The sequence below is a fragment of the Lepidochelys olivacea genome (assembly GCF_965140295.1).
Source record: "Lepidochelys olivacea isolate rLepOli2 genome assembly, chromosome: 25".
NCBI lineage: Eukaryota > Metazoa > Chordata > Testudines > Cheloniidae > Lepidochelys > Lepidochelys olivacea.
In genome coordinates this window covers 18,425,759-18,442,030 of record NC_140435.1, presented here as the reverse complement: position 1 = coordinate 18,442,030, position 16,272 = coordinate 18,425,759, and the positions used below count along the sequence as shown (strand labels likewise).

At 58.2% G+C, this 16,272-nt stretch overlaps 1 protein-coding gene across 2 annotated transcripts in view; it reads right to left on the bottom strand.

The window, feature by feature from the left end:
* The window catches only part of PDE4C (phosphodiesterase 4C), a 115,509-nt gene extending 99,237 nt beyond the window's left edge, over positions 1 to 16,272 (bottom strand). Inside the window, exons 1-2 of one of the 2 annotated variants that reach the window (XM_084614464.1) lie at positions 16,229 to 16,272; positions 10,727 to 10,802 (exon numbers count right to left, since the gene is read on the bottom strand). In XM_084614464.1, the coding sequence (XP_084470590.1) occupies positions 10,727 to 10,802; positions 16,229 to 16,257 (105 nt within the window). In that variant the 5' untranslated portion in view covers positions 16,258 to 16,272. Of the gene's footprint in view, positions 1 to 10,726; positions 10,803 to 15,383; positions 15,780 to 16,228 lie in introns of those variants that run through there. The other variant, XM_084614465.1, reaches the window with a different exon arrangement.

Here is a 16,272-nt window from a genome sequence, read left to right as displayed (position 1 = left end):
GCAAGGAGTCAGGCTGCTCCCTCATCCCCCCGCCTAGTAGCCACATGTCACGGAGTCCCCGGGCGGTGCTCTGGAACTGCTCCCCATGAAGCCAGGCAGGTCTCTGGGGAAGACTCCTCTCTGGGAGCAGCCTGTCTGCAGGACACACAGCTCACCCAGCTTCCACCTTCCTGGGTCTGACCTCGGAGCATTCAGCATCCTCTGCCCCTCCGTGCGCTTCCCACAGCGAGTCCGCTCAGGCGGGGTGTTGGGGAAGCCAGAGGGTCCTGCCCCCCAACTTCGCAGTCAGACGTGACTCTCAGCCAGCAAGTAACACAGAAGGTTTATTAGACGACAGGAACATGGTCTAAACCAGAGCTTGTAGGTGCAGAGAACAGGACCACTCAGCTGAGTCCATTTTGGCGGGCAGTGAGCCAGACAACCACGTCTGCACTTCACTCCATGTCCCAGCCAGCCCCAAACTGAAACTCCCTCCAGCCCCTCCTCCCCTGGGCTTTGTTCCTTTGGGGGGGGGGGGGGCAGGAGGTCACCTGATTCCTTTGTTCTCCAACCCTTTAGCTCTCACCTTGCAGGGGGGAAGGGCCAAGCCATCAGTTGCCAGGAAACAGGGTGTCGGCCATTGTCTGTGTCCAGACCCCTGCACACACCTGCCCTCTAGGGCTCTGCAATGATCATACACCCTTACCCCACCACCTAGATACTTAAGAACTGCATAGGGGAAACTGAGGCACCCCCACACTATTCAGAGGAAACATTAAGAACAGTCCCGCTTCGTCACACCACATGCCCTGCTTGTGCTCAGGGCCGGGACCAGTGCACAGATCTCCCTCCGTGGTTGCCGTGCGCACACACAGCGGGGGGGGGGGGGGGGGGGCTGGGGAAGGGTCATAAGCACTGTCTCTTTCAGAGCAGCCCCAGCCTGTTCAGTCCTCGGCAGCAAATGGACTGAAGAGTCCACACAAAGCTCTGTCTGCCAGGGGCTGCGGGGAGCTCACCCATGGCTTGGCCAGGGACCTAGGGGGCTGGTGAGCTGGAGGCTCTCCAGGGAGACTGGCCTGTGCATGCCCCACACCCAAGCAGCTCAGAAATTCCAAGAGTGCCAGGCACTGCAGTCTATTGTGCCAGTGCCCAGTGCCTGAAACAAGCAGCCGGGCCCACAGATCGCAGGAGGAGGTGTCTGCAGGCAGGGGCTCGGTGCAGAGAGCAGCCCAACCCCCTTGCCCTGCACTGCAGAGGGAGGGGGGCCCACGTGGACTGCAGGATCTGGCAAGCGCAAGCTGTCCTGATGAGGCCCCCGGCTCAGAAGTCACAGCTCCTGGCCCCCTGGGACCAGCTGCAGCCACTCGGCACTAATGACGCCCTCCGCTGCATTCATGGCCTGGTGCTGAAGATCTGAATTACCTGATATGCCAGGGCCCGTCAGAGCCGAGGGGCTGCCCAGCACCCGCTGCTAATCGAGGGCCTCGGCGCTGCACTGTCGGGGGGCCTCAGAACACTTAGCCCGTTACTTCGCCGCTCGGCAGGGCTCTCCTCAGCCGCGGCCAGCCAGCTCCTAGGACTCTCCTGGGCCAGCGCTCAGGCTCCTTCCTCGCTGCAGGAGCAGGGCTGGAGACAGGCACGGCAGCTGGCGGCCTGACACAGAGCTCAGTGCAGGCAGCTGAGGCCAGGCTGCGTCTCCCCAGCGGGGGGGCAGGCCTAGGAGCTCCAGTGACTGTCTCACCTCAGACTAAAAGAAAAGGAGGACGTGTGGCACCTTAGAGACTAACCAATTTATTAGAGCATGAGCTTTCGTGAGCTACAGCTCGCTTCATCGGATGCATACTGTGGAAACTGCAGAAGACATTATATACACAGAGACCATGAAACAATACCTCCTCCCACCCCACTCTCCTGCTGGTAATAGCTTATCTAAAGTGACCACTCTCCTTACAATGTGTATGATAATCAAGTTGGGCCATTTCCAGCACAAATCCAGGTTTTCTCACCCCCCCCCCCTTTTTCCAAAAACCACACACACAAACTCACTCTCCTGCTGGTAATAGCTTATTCAAAGTGACCACTCTCCTTACAATGTGTATGAAAATCAAGGTGGGCCATTTCCAGCACAAATCCAGGTTTTCTCGAAACAGCAGACTGGACTTCTACATAGAATGCTTCTGCCGACGTGCACGGGCTGAAATTGTGGAAAAGCAGCATCACTTGCCCCATAATCTCAGCCATGCAGAACACAATGCCATCCACAGCCTCAGAAACAACTCTGACATCATAATAAAAAAGGCTGACAAAGGAGGTGGTGTCGTCATCATGAATAGGTCAGAATATGAACAAGAGGCTGCTCGGCAGCTCTCCAACACCACTTTCTACAAGCCATTACCCTCTGATCCCACTGAGAGTTACCAAAAGCAACTATAGCATTTGCTTAAGAAACTTCCTGAAAAAGCACAAGATCAAATCCGCACAGACACACCCCTGGAACCCCGACCTGGGGTATTCTATCTGCTACCCAAGATCCATAAACCTGGAAATCCTGGATGCCCCATCATCTCAGGCATTGGCACCCTGACAGCAGGATTGTCTGGCTATGTAGACTCCCTCCTCAGGCCCTACGCTACCAGCACTCCCAGCTACCTTCGAGACACCACTGACTTCCTGAGGAAACTACAGTCCATTGGTGATCTTCCTGATAACACCATCCTGGCCACTGTGGATGTAGAAGCCCTCCACACCAACATTCCACACAAAGATGGACTACAAGCCGTCAAGAACACTATCCCCGATAATGTCATGGCAAACCTGGTGGCTGAACTTTGTGACTTTGTCCTTACCCATAACTATTGTACATTTGGGGACAATGTATACCTTCAGATCAGCGGCACTGCTATGGGTACCTGCATGGCCCCACAGTATGCCAACATTTTTATGGCTGATTTAGAACAACGCTTCTTCAGCTCTCGTCCCCTAACGCCCCTACTCTACTTGCGCTATATTGATGACATCTTCATCATCTGGACCCATGGAAAAGAAGCCCTTGAGGAATTCCACCATGATTTCAACAATTTCCATCCCACCATCAACCTCAGCCTGGTCCAGTCCACCAAGAGATCCACTTCCTGGACACTACAGTGCTAATAAACAATGGTCACATAAACACCACCCTATACCGGAAACCTACTGACCGCTATTCCTACCTACATGCCTCCAGCTTTCACCCTGACCACACCACACGATCCATTGCCTACAGCCAAGCTCTGCAATACAACAGCATTTGCTCCAACCCCTCAGACAGAGACAAACACCTACAAGATCTCTATCAAGCATTCTTACAACTACAGTACCCACCTGCGGAAGTGAAGAAACAGATTGATAGAGCCAGAGGAGTACCCAGAAGTCACCTACTCCAGGACAGGCCTAACAAAGAAAATAACAGAACGCCACTAGCCGTCACCTTCAGCTCCCAACTAAAACCCCTCCAACGCATCATCAAGGATCTACAACCTATCCTGAAGGATGATCCAACACTCTCACAAATCCTGGGAGACAGGCCAGTCCTTGCCTACAGATAGCCCCCCAACCTGAAGCAAATACTCACCAGCAACCACATACCACACAACAGAACTGCTAACCCAGGAACCTATCCTTGCAACAAAGCCTGTTGCCAACTGTGCCCACATATCTATTCAGGGGACACCATCACAGGGCCTAATCACATCAGCCACACTATCAGAGGCTCGTTCATCTGCACATCCACAAATGTGATATATGCCATCATGTGCCAGCAATGCCCCTCTGCCATGTACATTGGTCAAACTGGACAGTCTCTACGTAAAAGAATAAATGGACACAAATCAGAGGTCAAGAATTATAACATTCATAAACCAGTCAGAGAACACTTCAATCTCTCTGGTCACGCAATTACAGACATGAAGGTCACTATCTTAAAACAAAAAAACTTCAAATCCAGACTCCAGCGAGAAACTGCTGAATTGGAATTCATTTGCAAATTGGATACTATTAATTTAGGCTTAAATAGAGACTGGGAGTGGCTAAGTCATTATGCAAGGTAGCCTATTTCCCCTTGTATTTTCCTACCCCCCCCCCAGACATTCTGGTTAAACTTGGATTTATGCTGGAAATGGCCCACCTTGATTATCATACACATTGTAAGGAGAGTGGTCAGTTTGGATGAGCTATTACCAGCAGGAGAGTGAGTTTGTGTGTGGGTGGGGGGGGGGGGGGGTGAGAAAACCTGGATTTGTGCTGGAAATGGCCCACCTTGATTATCATGCACATTGTACGGAGAGTGGCCACTTTGGATTGCAAATTGGATACTATTAATTTAGGCTTAAATAGAGACTGGGAGTGGCTAAGTCATTATGCAAGGTAGCCTGTTTCCTCTTGTTTTTTCCTACCCCCCCCCCCAGATGTTCTGGTTTAACTTGGATTTAAACTTGAAGAGTGGTCAGTTTGGATGAGCTATTACCAGCAGGAGAGTGAGTTTGTGTGTGTATGGGGGTGGGGGGGATGTGAGAAAACCTGGATTTGTGCAGGAAATAGCCCAACTTGATTATCATGCACATTGTGTAAAGAGTTGTCACTTTGGATGGGCTATCACCAGCAGGAGAGTGAATTTGTGGGGGGGGGGGGTGGAGGGTGAGAAAACCTGGATTTGTGCTGGAAATGGCCCACCTGATGATCACTTTAGATAAGCTATTACCAGCAGGACAGTGGGGTGGGAGGAGGTATTGGTTCATATTCTCTGTGTATATATAAAGCCTGCTGCAGTTTCCACGATATGCATCCGATGAAGTGAGCTGTAGCTCACGAAAGCTCATGCTCTAATAAATTGGTTAGTCTCTAAGGTGCCACAAGTACTCCTTTTCTTTTTGCGAATACAGACTAACATGGCTGTTACTCTGAAACCTGTCATTGTAAAGAGAGTGGTCACTTTGGATGGGCTATTACCAGCAGGAGAGTGAGTTGGGGGCGGGGGGTGAGAAAACCCGGATTTGTGCTGGAAATGGCTCAACTTGATTATCATACACATTGTAAGGAGAGTGATCACTTTAGATAAGCTATTACCAGCAGGAGAGTGGGGTGGGAGGAGGTATTGTTTCATGGTCTCTGTGTATATAATGTCTTCTGCAGTTTCCACAGTATGCATCAGATGAAGTGAGCTGTAGCTCACAAAAGCTTATGCTCAAATAAATTGGTTAGTCTCTAAGGTGCCACAAGTCCTCCTGCTCTTTTTGCGAATGCAGACTAACACAGCTGTTACTCTGTCACCTCAGACTGTCCTTCCCCAGCCAGGAAATCCCTCCAGCACTCAGAGGGTCAAAGCTTTCATCCTCCTGTGCCGGGGCTAATCCAGGGGCTCAGTCTGGAGCGCTGGGTACCTGATACGGTACTCCAGGGCTGCCCCAAGAGCCCAGGGCCTGGTCTAGGGGCTGGTGGGGAGCCAGGAGACCTGGGTTCGGTTCCTAGTTCTCTCAGTAACCTTGCGGGTCCCTTCTCCGTGCTGTTCCCCTGGCTGGTTAGCAGCCCTTCCAGCAAAGATGGTGCAGTGCTGAGCACAGTGGGGCCCCTGTCTGGGCTGGGGCCTGTCATTGCCCCTGAGATAGGAATTCGTAGGAGCTTTGGGGGTACGAGTCCCTGTCAGACAGCAGAGAGCTGGGGGCTGCAGGGAGGTGCCAGCAGACACAGGTCACATCTGCTCCATTGTTCCAGTGACAATGGAAGGCCATAATTCATGAGAGAGGCAGGGGCTGGGCCAGTGGGGCCTAGTGCTGCTGGGTTTGCCCCGTTAGCGACTCATTGCTGCCGGGTGAGATGCTCTGTTCTGGCCCTGGAGAAGGGCCCTGCTGTTAACCCCACTGTGAAACGCCAGCAGACAGGACATTTCAGCCTCTTCCCTTTTTTGGCTGAAGAATGTGAACGATAAGGAAAGACTCATTTCCTGAGGGTGCTGCGTGTGTAAAGGGCCGAACCAGCCTGCAGCCTCCCACCTCCCCACACTGGGGGGCACCCAGGGAACAAGGCAGGGGTCAGTGTAATGGGAACCAGCGACATAACCAGGGAGCAAGCGAAGGCCCCGCTAGCAAAGGGAGGGGCAGCTCCAGAGAGAGAGAGAGAGGTCAGCTGGGGGCAGAGCCCCCGCAGCCTGCTGTGCATAGATGGGGCTACAGAACAAGCCGGCTTTGGCCCAAAGCCCAGGCCCTCCGCTCGGGGCTCTAGGAGCAGCTCCTCAGCGCAGGGGAGTGTCTGAGCCATGAAGAGGGAGGATTGAGACCAGGCAGCAGAGGGCAATGGTGAGCGTACACCTGTCGCTCTAAGCGTGCACCTCTAAGCTATGTCTGCACGCTGTTTAAGGCGGGCAGGGTCCAAACCTGCAACCCCCCCAGCAAGCTAGAAATAGCAGTGGTGACGGGGAGTAAAGACACATACCCGAGTACTGACCCTACCGGGCTCTCCGCTCGGCCAAGCTGTACCCCCGGCTCGCCCACTCGCCCCATGGCCTCCCCGCCTTTCACTGCCGCCTTCCACTGAGCCCTGTAGCTACATGCTACAGCATGGCCACGGCCGGCTTCTCACCGGGGTGGGTAGCAACGCGTCCCCTGCCCGCCCCCATCCTGGGGCCGCAGCCTGTGTGCAGAGGCTGCTTTCCTGGGCCCAGGGAGGTCTCACTCAGCAACAGCTCACTGGATCATGCCCCTCCCTTTAGCTCCGAGGAGACGGGCTGTGGCAGGAGTGGTCCTTTCCCTGTGCCACGAGCTCTGCCGCTGGCAGTGGCCGGCCAGGAGCCGCTGCACCAAGGAGGTTAATGGCCAGAGGGGGCTTGGGTTAGGGTTAGGGCAGGGTGCGGCTGGCTCCCAGCAGAGCCGCGCTGAGCTATGGTAAGTAAGGAGCCTGGTCTGGGCATAGGGAGGAATAAAGGGGGGCAGCGCCCTGGCACCTAAGGAAAGAGCTTCCTGGAGTCAGGCAGGGCTGGAGCAGGGGGAGCTGGGGAGCAGATTGGCGCGCGCAGGCCCTGGGTGCAGTGGGGCACACAGCTGCTGTGCAGGTTGGGAGGGGTGCCCCCCATGGTGAAGCTGCATTTGCAGTGGGAGGGTGTCTCGTTCCCAAAGCAAGTGGGTTGGGCTCTCTCACTCCAGCTAAGAGGTTTATCCCGTCACCCATCACCAGGATATCTGGGCACCTTCCCATAGAAAATCAATGGGAATAGCGCAGTCTGTGGACTCTAGGGAGGCCCTGGCACATCTCCCTTTTTAGGGTAAAATCTCGGCTGGGGGGAGGGGGAGGGGTTGAAGTTTTTTAGATTTTAAATTGAATGTTTTGGGGCCAGCATGGTGCATCCCACACACTACCAGGGCTGATCCACTGGCAGGCCTCAGAGAGCCTCTCCTCACCCCCCAGCCTGCCCCCCATGCCAGGTGCAAAGCAGTGGCCGTTTGGTGAGAGCTGGGTCAGGGGTCACAAGGCACCAGCCTCGGAGGTGGCCAGCGCAGTGGAAAATCCTCTAGGGGCCGAATGTACAATTATCCCAGGAATAATAATAATTAACTGCCCATTAGGGACATAATTAACTCCCGCTAAGTGCTCTAATCTCCGTTATTAGTGCCCTGGAGTGGCAGCAGGTGGGCCGGCTTGGGAAGGTGGGGAGAATGTGCCTCTCATGCTCACGGTCATGTTCATTTCAAGGGAGCTTGATAGCCGACTCCCAGTGCCGGGGATGCTGCTGCCTTTCCTCCAGCACCCCCTCGCACGCCTGGCAAGGGAGAGGGGAGAACCCAGGTCCCAGCAGGGAGTGGTGTGCGTGGGGCCCGGGGGTGCTGCAGGGCTGGGCTCACACCAAGGCAGGGGGAATTTCCCGCCCCTGGCGGGGCCCTACCCTGCCACTTGACAGACTGCAAGTGGGCAGGGAGCTGGCTAGCAGCGCCCACCTGCTGTGTGTTGGCTCCTTGAGCCGTAACCAGGGAACCGCAGGATCCAAACAAGCAAAGTGGCTTTTAGTCCAGGTGCTCTAATGCCCCCAGCCGCAAGCCGCTGGAGCGGAGACAGAGGCGCAGCCGGAGCGTGCTGGGCCGTGTTTGCTGCAGCACGGGGCTAGGGTCGGCAGCTCTGACATTAGGAGGCCTCTCAGGTTAATGAAGCAGCAGGAGCTGGTGCTAAATCGCTAACGAGGCGGGCACCTGTGGCCAGTTGCACCTGGCGGAGCCCCCAGCAGATGCTAGGCCGAGCTGAGTGCAGCAGTGTGAGAGCGGGCACTCGGGAACATCACCCCACCCTGGCCAAACCCAACCGCAGCGCTGGGCTGGCCCCTGCCAGGCTCTGCCTAGCACAGGAACCTTAACCCCTAGCTAGCCGCACGGGACCGCAGAGCAAGCCACACGCCACACGCCGGCCAGAGCCAGACCCCGGGACATGCTCAGACGCCCATAAGTCACTAGTGCCTGGGGCGTGAGGGCAGAGGCCCATTAGCAGGGAGGGGAGGAAGCTGTTACCCCAAGCCACAGCCACCACCGTGGCACTCTCCACACCCCAGTTCCTGGGCCCCAGGATTTGCTCATCACATAGAATCACAGAAGTGTCGGGCTGGGAGGGACTCGAGAGGTTGCTGAGCTGAGACCAAGTAAACCCAGACCAGCCCTGACAGGGGCTTGTCCAGCCTGGTCTTAAACCCCTCCGAAGACGGGGATTCCACCACCTCTCTGGGGAGCCTGTTTCAGGGCTCATCTCCCTCCGTTAGAAAGTGTTTCCTCATTTCTAAGCTACAGCTCCAGGGCTGCAGACTGAGCCTGTTACTCCACATCCTACCTTCGGCTGCCTCACAGAACAATCAACCACAATCAGCCCTTCACGGATTTGCAGATGGGTACCAGGTCCTGCCTCGGACTGCTTTTCTCCAGACTGGACATACCCAGGGTGTTTAACCTTTTTAACCTCAGGATTTCTAACGCTGTGATGAGCTCTGTCGCTCTCCTCCAGACTCTCCCGTTTGTCCCCATCTTTCCTAACGTGCAGCACCGAGAACTGGACACAGGACTCAGCTGAGGCCTCGCCAGTGCTGAGTAAACCAGGCCAATGGCCTCCCGTGTCTTAATACCACACTGCTGCCAATACACCCCAGAACGAGCTTAGCCTTTGTCACAACTGCACCACATCGCTGACTCGTTCCCTTTGTGATCCTGCTCCGCAGCTCTCCCACCTCGCCAGTTAGTCCCCGGTTTGTAGCTATGCATGTGATTGTTTGGGGGGAGGGACAGCTCAGTGGTTTGAGCATTGGCCTGCTAAACCCAGAGTTGAGTTCAATCCTTGAGGGGGCCATTTAGGGATCTGGGACAAAAATAAGGGATGGTTCTTGGTCCTACTGTGAAGGCAGGGGACTGGACTTGATGACCTTTCAAGGTCCCTTCCAGCTCTAAGAGATAGGTATATCTCCACATTAATTAGCTAATTTGTCCTTCCTAAGTGACACACTTTGCCCTTGTCCTCATGGAGTTCCATCTTGTTGGATTCAGACCAATTCGTCCAAGTCTCCAATTCTCCTGTCCTCCCAAATGCTTGCAACCCCTCTCTGCTTTATGACAGGTTTTAGAGTAACAGCCGTGTTAGTCTGTATTCGCAAAAAGAAAAGGAGGACTTGTGGCACCTTAGAGACTAACAAATTTATTTGAACATGAGCTTTCGTGAGCTACAGCTCACTTCATCGGATGTAGCTCACGAAAGCTCATGCTCAAATAAATTGGTTAGTCTCTAAGGTGCCACAAGTACTCCTTTTCTTTCTGCTTTATGTTATCTGCAGCTCTTATCAGCAAACTCTCCACTCCATTAGCCATGTCACTAATGAACACAGCCAGGCCTGGTTTCTGTGGGACCCACTCGATGCACCTCCCAGCTAGACAGCGAACCACTGGTAACCCCCGAAGTTCTGTCTTTGGGCCAGTCACGCACACACCTCAGTCACTTTATCTGGACCCACATGCCACAGTTTGCTTATGAGACTGGGTCAGACGTGAAGGGAGGATGCGGCTGCCACTGTCCGTCCCAGCGCCGGGGGCTCTGTGAGGCCCCCTGAGCAGCTGGGGCGGGCGCTCAGGGCTGGGGACGAACGCTCGCTTGGTGGCTCGCTAGCAAAGGCCGTGAGATGGGGAAAGTTTCCTTCCTTCCTTCCTGAGGCAGAGACTAGGCACGGCTGGGGGCAGCGCTGCTCCGAGGAGGCTCTCAGCCTCGCTCTCCGCCCCGGCACACGCAGAAAAGCTCATCCAGACCCGGGGAGCTAGGCTGGGGAGGGGGACCAGCCCCAGTCTCAGCTGGGCCAGAACATGCGAGGTGCACCACAGGGACACAGCAGCCAAATGAACCAGAGGCCACTTCCCCCCAGCCTGGGGTGGGTATGACGCTGACACTTGCAGCAGCTGCCCCGCCTCGCCCCCTGGTTAGGGATTACAGGCCCCACAACCGTCCCCCACCCGGGGTCTGTGCTGCTTGTCCCCTCCCCAACATCAGCCCCCCACCCCCTTTTGTTAGCAGCATTGACCCTTTTCCCCTCCCCGCGCTGGGGCCCAGCCTGGCCGGTTCCTGCAGCATCCGGGCTATAGTCCTGAGCAGCACTGCCGGCCCCAGCCCCAGATGCCGTCTGGGCTGCACAGCGTGACCGGGATCCACTCCGCCTGGCCAGCTGGGTTCCCAGTGGGGTGCCCTACCCCCGCCGGCCTCCAGCCGCGCTCACCTCCATGCTCAGGAAGGACAGGGCTGTCCGACTCCGCCTCATCCTGGCCCCTGCTCCAGCTGGCCCCGGTCCTTCCCTGCAACCAAAGGAGGAGGAGAGGGTCAGGCTTCTCATGGCTTTTGCCTTCGGCGGGTCTTGCCCTCAGCTCTAGGGCAGGGTCTCGCCCGCCCCGCACTGGATCTGGGGAGGCTGGCAGGGGACGGCTGGGAAGTGGAAGCCAGACCTGCAGGCGCTCGAGCCCGGAGCGATGGGGTGGCTCTGAAGGGTGCTGAGGGGGAGGGGGTAGATCACCCCCCGCTGCAGGATACCTGCCCTGTCAGGCCCCAGCTGAGCTGAAAGCAAGACTCCAGCCACTGGCCCCCTAATTTGAACCCCCCTCATCGATAGATCCCTCCCAGCCAGCACCCCGGGGTGGGGGCAAAGCGCCTCCAGTCAGGGCAGTTTCCGGCCTCCCAGCACAGCGAAACCAGGTGACGGCCCCACTCAGGGCCAGCGCTACCCAGGTGGCAAACCATCACCCAGGGCTCGGTGGGCCTCTCTGGGACCTGGGAGCTGCTGAAAGGAGACCTCCCAACGCGGCCAGAATCACGGCTGCCCCAGCTACACCAACCCTGGGCCTTTGGCTTCAGCCTGTGTCCGGGGCGGAGGGGAAGGTTTTGCTCACGTCCACCTGCAAAACTCTGATCCTCAGAGACCTGGAGCAGGAGGGGATGGAGCCCCGGTGAGCCCCACATGCCCGGGGTCAGGCAGTGCCAAGGGGGGAGGTGTCACCTCCTGCTCTTTTGGAGACATTTCTTGTATGTTCATTTGTGGGGGATCAAACAGAGTGAGCGGGTGGAGGCTGCGTCTGGCGGGATGGCGCCAGCTGATCCTTGCCCCATTGGAGGCTGGGGCCTTGTCCCCAGCACCGCAGGGTCTGGACGCCTGGCACAGCAGAGTGGACAGGGCAGAGGGGTGGGGGTGGGGTGGGGGATTGGATAAGGGGCAGGAGCTCCCAGGGGGCAGTAAGGAGACAGGGGGCGATGGGGTAGAGGTTGTCAGGAGACAGGGAGCGGGGGGGTTGGATGGGGGTGGGGTCCCGGGAGTCAGGGGGTCCTGGAAGGGAGGGGACAGGGTGCAGGGGGGATTAGATCGGGGGTGGGGTCCTTGGGGGTGCAGTTAGGGCAGGGGGTCTGGGGAGGGGGTGGTCAGGGGACAAGGAGCAGGGGGGTTGGATGGGTGGGGCATTCTGAGGGGGGCAGTCAGGGGGTGGGAAGTGGGAGGGGGCGGATGGGGGCAGAGGCCAGGCTGTTTGTGGGGGCACAGCCTTCCCTACCCGGCCCTTCGTACAGTTTCACACCCCGATGTGGCCCTCAGGCCAAACAGTTTGCCCACCCCTGAACAAGGCGATAAAGACTCGCTCCTGTGAGAGTGTCGATTGCAGCTGAGGGCCCTGTGGCAGCTGGCATCATCCCCCAGCCTGGTCAGCCCCGGCCCCCAGCAGCGTGGAGGGGGCATCTGTCCTTCACCAGTCAAACGCTCTCCTGCAGCACAGCGAAGGCTGAGCCGGAGTCTCTCTCACGGCCCCAGGGCTGTATAAATCTCCCCTCCACACCAGGGAATGATTAAATTCCAGGCCTGGGAGAATGAGGGCAAAGGGCCGCGATGCCGAGCAATCCTCAGCCAGCTCTGGGCCCCAGCCTGCCCCGGGAATGGGCCGCACTTGGCAGCAGGCCAAGCCATCCGGCCCAGAACTTGGCTGCTATTTCATTCCCTCTCTGGGGCATTGATAACCAACCTTGAGCTGGCGGGAGAGGGAATGGCACCAGCTTCCTTCTACTGCGCCCTCCTCCTACGGGGCCCTGGCGGGGGGGAGGTTGTTCCAGCTCCTTGGGGCTCCAGCGGTGGAAGGAGGCAGTGTTCCTCCCCCAGGAATGTGCACCTGGCTAAGCCCCACTTAAGCATTTGCAAAGCAGTGGAAGCCCCTTCCCCACGCCCAGCTCTGTGCATCTCAGGGCCAGCTCCCTGTAGGTCGGCCACGGAGCCTAGAGGCGTCCAGCCAGGCTGGGGCCAGTAGTGCCCCACTGGAGGAGGTGCTCAGGTGGGAACTCTACCAGGCAGCGCTGGGTCCCCCTCCCCCAGCACAGCCCCACTGGCCAGGGGAGAGGGGAGAGTGAGTCCAGCTTCCTGCGGCATCTGAGAGGCAGCCACTCAAGGCGACCTGCTCCCCGGGCCTGTGCTGCAGCACACAACCCAGTCCAGGGCGCAGCCCACACCGGCCAGCTGGTCTAGAGAAGCAGGAACAACCGGCCCCAGGAGCACATGGCCCACGAGCTCTGGGCTCCAGGGCGTCCCTGGCCTTGCCAGGGGTGAAGGCCAGTCCTGCCCAGCCCAGAAGCAGACTGCGAGGTGCCAAACGGGGAGAGGGGAGGGGTGCATCGGGCTCTCCGGGGAGAGATCCCAGAGCTTCCCTGCAGCAGAGTCAGGCAGGCGGGACGGCACCGGAGGGGTACGGAGGGCCAGGTCCCTGCGCCCTGCAGGTGTTCACAGCTCAGCCCAGCCCCCCAGGAGGACCCTTGCTGTGAACGCCCCGACGACTTCAGACGATTGAACCCTGAGAATGTCGGGAACACCCAGGGCTGGGAGGGGCCTGACAGGCTGGGAGCCGCATGTGACTCCCAACTGCTGCTGCTAGCAGGGGCTAGGGGGGATCCCAGGGAACCCCCAGGCTCAGCGCAAGGCAGCAGGCCATGGGCTGCCACCTCTATGGCTGCTGAGAACCAGCTCCCAGGGGCTGGCCCTGCAAGTCCCTACAGGAGCTGCTGTCAGACTGGGGCACATCTGCGGCTGCTCGTCCAGGCATCGGGCTGTCTTTGAGGTGCAGCTTCAGGCTGTAGCAGCCTGACAGGCCTTTAGCCGGGGCTGGGTGGGGGAGCTGGCCTGCAGCGGGGTGCCTTAGGGGAAGAGCTTGTTCTCTCCGGTCTAAACCAGTGGGGTCTGGAGCCAGGAATGGTGCAGACTGCCCACCTCACAGATCTGCTGATGCCCCTCAACTCCAATAGCAGCCCCCCATTATTCCAGTCCTGCCTCCCCTATGGGGGTGACAGAGGCACCCTCTGCGCTGTGGGACCCCGTCCCAATAGGGTGGGCAGGGAAAGCTCCGCCAGACTTCCTGCCTGCAGCCTCTCCATCCCGAGCCCATAGGTCAGGAGTGGCAGACGCCCACCTGGCCCTACAGCCCCCAGAGCGAAGAAGCCAGCTAGACGGGAAGGTGTGACAAAGTGGGACTGTTCTTAATGTTTCCTCTGAATAGTGTGGGGGTGCCTTAGTTTCCCCTATGCAGTTCTTAAGTATCTAGGGGGTGGGATAAGGGTGTATGATCATTGCAGAGCCCTAGAGGGCAGGTGTGTGCATGGGTCTGGACACAGAGAATGGCTGACACCCTGTTTCCTGGCAACTGATGGCCTGGGCCCTTCCCCCCTGCAAGGTGAGAGCTGAAAGGTTGGAGAACAAAGGAATCCGGTGACCTCCTGGCCCCGAAAGGGACAAAGCCCAGAGGAGGAGGGGCTGGAGGGAGTTGCAGTTTGGGTCTGGTTGGGGAAATGGAGTGAAGTGCAGATGTGGTTGTCTGGCTCACTGCCCCCCAAAATGGACCCGGCTGAGGTGTCCTGTTCTCTGCACCTACACACTCTGGTTTAGACCATGTTCCTGTCGTCTAATAAACCTTCTTGTGTTACTGGCTGGCTGAGAGTCACGTCTGAGTGCGGAGTTGGGGGGCAGGACCCTCTGGCTTCCCCAGGACCCCGCCTGGGTGGACTCGCTGTGGGAAGCGCACGGAGGGGCAGAGGATGCTGAATGCTCCGAGGTCAGACCCAGGAAGGTGGAAGCCGGGTGAGCTGTGTGTCCTGCAGACAGGCTGCTCCCAGAGAGGAGACTCCCCCAGAGTCCTGCTTGGCTTTGTAGGGAGCAGCTCCAGAGCATCGCCCGGGGACTCCGTGACAGAAGGTGTTGGAGGGATCTCTGCTTGTGGCCTGGGAGCTCCAGCTGCTCTGCCTCAGAGCACAGACCCGTCTCTGCCCAGCTCTCTGGGGACGTTGGATCCCACCGGAGGGCTGGGCTCTGGGAATCACCAGGGGGTAGTTCTCTGGACATCAGCCTGGGTGATCACAGTGGGACCTTCTGGCCTTGGCAGGGGCGAGAAGGTTTGACCCGCAGCGTCCTGACGGGCCCCTGCCCTGGCTGGTAGCACGACCTGAGAGCCTGGCGCTAATCCGGAACACCCACCAGAGGGGCAGCCGCCCTCCTGTCCACACACCCCATGCGCTGCAGCCCAGCTGCATGGCACATGCTGGCAACGCTGCCAGCCAAGGTTGCAGAGGCACGAGGGAGCCCAGAAATTCCAGGCAAGTCAGAGCTGCAAACGACTGCCCCTGCCCCCACTACTCCACACGCCGGGCACTTAACACGCAAACCCACTGCCACCAAGTACACCTCGAACCAGCCAGGGCCCCTCGCACAAGGCCTGGCTGAGTGCCCCGCCACTCGCTGCTAGCAGAATCTCAGGGATCCCTGCCCCCAAGACTCTACGACGCACACGCTTTGCCTGCTGTTATTTGAGTTTTGAACAACAGCCACGTTCCCACCTGCCTGTGCTAGCCCCACGTCCGCAGAGACTTACACTGAGTGGCTGCCAGCGGGGCAGGGACGCCGAGTCTGTCCGTGGGCCGCCGGAGCAAGCAGAGGGGAAGTATTTAGCAAACCGTCTGCATGTGATCCAGCGGGCAATAGCACGGTCTGGAGCAAGCAATATTAACATGCAGCTTTCTCTGCACTTTTCTGCGGTCCTTAACTCTTCGCTGCCTGGATGACAATGCTTCCCACTCAGAGCAGAGACCCTGCAGATGGCCCAGAGCTGCGGTAACACAGACCCTCACATGTGCCAGTCTGCCCTCCAGCAGCCGGAGGAAGGCGTTTGCTTTCTGTGCGTTTGCATGTTTGCTACCCCCTTTGATTTACGTGTGTCCCGAGAGACCTGGCAAAGTTTCCTCTGCACAGGGAGCGGCTGGGCGCTCTACTGGTTATACTGCAAAGCCAAGGGATGAGTGCACGTCGCCCAGGGGCACACGTTCGGGGAGGAGTGACTGCAGGGGGCTGAGCGAGTGAAACCCAACGCCCCTGCTCAGCCTTTGGCCCCTGGAGTCGCTTTTTACACCGAGACTTGCCAGGCCAGCTGCCCCTTGTGCAGAGAGCAGTTCCCTGCAGCCACCGTCTCTGCGAAAGCCCAGCTGCCGGAGCCTCCATGGCCCCTCACCCAGGGCCAGCACAGAGCAGCCCCAGCAACACGTCCTTTGCCTTTAAGCTGTCCCTGGATTGGGGCGTCTCACCCCCATGGAGCAGGCGCCCGGCAGCTTCCCCTCCCGCTGCCCCCGGGGTCTCCTCTGGAGCCTCACTGGCCAGAGAACCGAGCTCTGCCGGCTCCCCCAGAGCGTGGTCGGAGCTCTCCCGCCCGCCCGCAGCACTGACCTGGCGAGAGGGGTCGCCTGCACGGCCATGTGCCGAGCTCAGCA